The sequence below is a fragment of the Atta cephalotes genome, assembly GCF_000143395.1.
Source record: "Atta cephalotes unplaced genomic scaffold scaffold00045, whole genome shotgun sequence".
In the NCBI taxonomy this organism is placed as follows: domain Eukaryota; kingdom Metazoa; phylum Arthropoda; class Insecta; order Hymenoptera; family Formicidae; genus Atta; species Atta cephalotes.
The window spans coordinates 686,562-690,500 of record NW_012130109.1 but is presented as its reverse complement, the minus strand read 5'-3'; the positions used below and the strand labels follow the sequence as shown (position 1 = coordinate 690,500).

Here is a 3,939-nt window from a genome sequence, read left to right as displayed (position 1 = left end):
CCGAGCTGGTCTCACCAAATACAGAGCATGATCTTGGACGTCAAAATCACCGTTCTTGAAGTGTTGAAACCACTCACGACACGTTCTTTCACTAATAGCGGCCTCACCATAAATATTTGAGAGCATTCGATGAGCCTCAGCCGCAGATTTCTTCATATTGAAGCAAAAAATTAAAATCTCCCGCAAATGACGAGAATTTGGCTCGTAAACTGACATTTTCAATCGAGAATAACTTTATGATGCAGACACAAATCGATTAATGTTTCTATGGGGTTATGTTGACAGATGCCCAAATTTATTGTATGACGTCTATGATCTATTTATTTCGACCACCACTTACCGCTAAAGCAATCTATAGGAAAACGGCGGAAGCAAAGTTGTACACCTAATATAATATAATTAGATGATTTATATATTTTAATATGAAACATTAACTTTTTTATAGTCGAAAATGGATAATCGTCAATATAAAACTGCACACGAATTTGCGAGTGACGTACGACTTATATTTACGAATTGTTACAAATATAATCCTCCCGATCATGATGTTGTTTCAATGGCTAGAAAACTTCAAGATATATTTGAGATGAGGTTGGTAGTTAAAATTGTCTACAACATGAAATTTAAATACACGATAGAATTATTTAATTATGTAATTGATTCATTAGGTATGCTAAAGTTCCTGATGAACCAATGGGTAGTAGTATGGGAACTATGAAAGGAAGCAGTAGCGGTAGTGGTAGCAGTTCTGGAGGGGATAGTTCTTCCGATAGTGAAGATTCAGTTGAAGAACGTACTCAAAAATTACTTGAATTACAACAAGAGGTATAATATATATTTTCACGGATACTTTTTACAGAAACTATTCATTTTGCGGGTTATGTTTCTACTCTTCGCCCTGATAAAGTGAATTGCAATGCTTACGAAATGTTGGCATTCTAATGATGGATGTTGACACGGAAATAACCTACGAAGTGCATAGTTTCTATATAAGTACAATATATGTTTTTTTTTTTCGAAATAAAATAAAATTACTTTATAGGCAAATGCAGATCAAAATATAATTTATATTACTTTATTTGTAGCTGAAAGCTATGCAGGAGCAAATGAGGAAATTAGTAGAGGAGAGCGGTAAAAAGAAAAATAAAAAGAAAAAGCCAGACAAGCCAAAATCAAAGCCAATGAGCAATAAGAATAGCAGCCTTGTTGCCAGTCATACTGGTGCCATGAAAGAACTTATGAAACCAAGCGGTGGCATTCCCAACGTATCCGATAGTGTTGGTGCTAGTATAGCCAGTGTTGCAATGGGTGCAGGCGACTTAAAAATGCCTGGTGGCATAGCTAGCGATCTTCACCATCAAACTACAACAGTAGGACCTAATAAGACCCATACTGCAGGAAGTTTAGGACATCATTTGCCAACAGCAGCAAATGCTAAGCCAAAAGGTAAAGGCCGGGGGCCTGGAAAAGCTGCTACAACTGCAAATACTGCAACCAAGAGGCCGAAGGCTAACAGCAGATCTACTGGGAACAAGAAGAAAAATACTGGCAACCAACCACCTCCGATTTCGTTTGATTCGGAAGATGAAGATAGTGCTAAACCAATGTCTTATGATGAAAAGAGGCAGCTCAGCTTGGATATTAATAAGCTACCAGGTAAAATATGTTAGATTAAAATTCTAATTATATTAATAAAAAGATTACATAGCACGAGAAATAATGTTTAATATGAAAAATACATACAAAAATTTTTCAAGGAGTATTAGTGGATGGTCAGTTATAATATAAAACCATTACTGTCTAAATGTGTTTAAAATTATGTTAAAATTATTATTGTTATATTGTTATATTATGATATTGTATTTCATTTTTTATTTCTCTGCTATTTATATAATTCTGTTCTATGAAATATATTCTATGAAATATATAAATTATTTTGCTTATTCAAAAATATAATAATGAAGAAAGAAATCAATACCATAAATATCACTTTTTATTCATTTATTTTATTTTTTTAGGTGATAAATTAGGTCGTGTGGTACACATAATTCAGTCTCGGGAACCTTCACTGAGGGATTCAAATCCAGATGAAATCGAAATCGATTTTGAGACACTGAAGCCATCAACGCTTAGAGAACTGGAAAGCTATGTTGCATCATGCCTCAGAAAAAAGCCACGTAAGCTTTACTATAAATTTAACTTTAGTTTGAGTTTGTCAAATAATTTATGTTATTTTTCAATGGCAGTATAACTGTATATGCATTATATATAATACATTAGTATACACATTATATTTCAATTATAATATTAGTTATATTAAAATTATAATAAAAAATATAAGTATATAAAACAGAGTTGATAAAAATTGTGTTTCTAACATGTTTTAAAAATGTTTTTTTATAGTGCTGTTTAAAACGTGTATGAAGCATATAACAATATATTTGAAAAAAAAAAAACTTTTATTCTTAAGAAAAATTATCTTTTATCAATTCTGATATAAAAGATAGTATTTATCTACAAAATTGTATACTTTTAGTATATATTTTATATTTAATAAAGTTAAATATTTTTAATTTTTTTAACTAAAGCTAGTAAAAAAAGTTTAGTTTTGTGTAACTAATAATAGTACCAATATCATTATAATTTAGTACAGGTTAAATTACTTTCTGGAAGTAACTAGTTAGTTGTAATTTTTTTGTTTTAAAAAGTAATGCCGGTAAAAAAAATTTTTATGCACAAATATATAATATATAGACATACATATATATATATAAACATCATAAACATTTATAAACATATAATATTATAATTATAATTATATGTAAAATATAGCTATACATATCTCTGCATCCTTCTTTCTTTTATAAAATTACTATATATTTATAATAAAAATATCAATGAGAAGACAAAAAAATAATTACAAGAATAATTTTCACATTGTTTCTTTTAGAAAAAAATCAAGTTTAGAGAAATATAAAAAAAAATTGCTAAAAAAAATAATCATTATATATTATGTATTAGGAGTGTGATTTAATTTTGAGGATTTTGCAAGAGTTGACACTAATGTCAGTGTTGCTGAAGACATTCTAATCACAGCCATTATTTCTTAATGCTTTAATATTACTATAATATTTATTACTATAATATTCTATAATATTTAGTCGTTAACAATAGACATATTAACAATAGACGCAGTAAACATCGTGCTTATACCATTTACGACATGCGTTGCTTCTGTTTTTTAATCAGAAGAAAACGGCGGCTGAAAGTCATATAGTACTGATAGAAACTTATAGTAATGTTGCTTCGTCAATTAAGACATGTGAACATTGATTCTGTCAATTCAAAAGTGATGATTTGTGAATGACAAAAGCTGAAAAATGCAGATTTGCAAGCATTATTTAACGAAAATCCAGCACAATCCATTTCAGAACTAAGAGAATTAAATGTTGATTGTACAACAATTATTAAATGTTTACGTGATGCTGATATGCTGATTAAATAAATCAGTTTTTGAGGAAAAAAAACTTAAAACTTAAAACTAAATCACACATCTAAGATAATTTTATACATAATTATATACGAACAATTGTTTTGCATTTTTTTAAACTTAATATTTTTTTTTAAACAATGCAAAAATTATTCTTTTAATTATTTTTGATGTTTTTTCATTATTATTTTTATTATACTAAACAGTAATTTTATAAAAGAAAGAAGGATATATGGATATGCATGGACAAATGACATACAAAATTATATATATTTATGAATGTTTATACATGTATGTTTATATATATTTGTACATAAATAATTTTTTACCGGGACGAATTACTATTACAAGTTACTGGCTTTAAAAAGTAACTTTTCAATTATTTTAACACTATTAAGACCAACAAAGATAAAGATTAATTTTTATTTTTATACATATATATATATTTT

General features: G+C 28.1%; 1 protein-coding gene across 1 annotated transcript in view; it reads left to right on the top strand.

Moving 5' to 3' along the window:
* Positions 1–3,939, top strand: part of LOC105622481 (bromodomain-containing protein 2-like) — a 33,385-nt gene that overhangs the window by 12,964 nt on the left and 16,482 nt on the right. The window contains exons 7-10 of the mRNA XM_012203899.1: positions 446–591; positions 669–825; positions 1,086–1,656; positions 2,019–2,177. Coding sequence (XP_012059289.1) covers positions 446–591; positions 669–825; positions 1,086–1,656; positions 2,019–2,177 — 1,033 coding nt within the window. The remainder of the gene's footprint in view (positions 1–445; positions 592–668; positions 826–1,085; positions 1,657–2,018; positions 2,178–3,939) is intronic.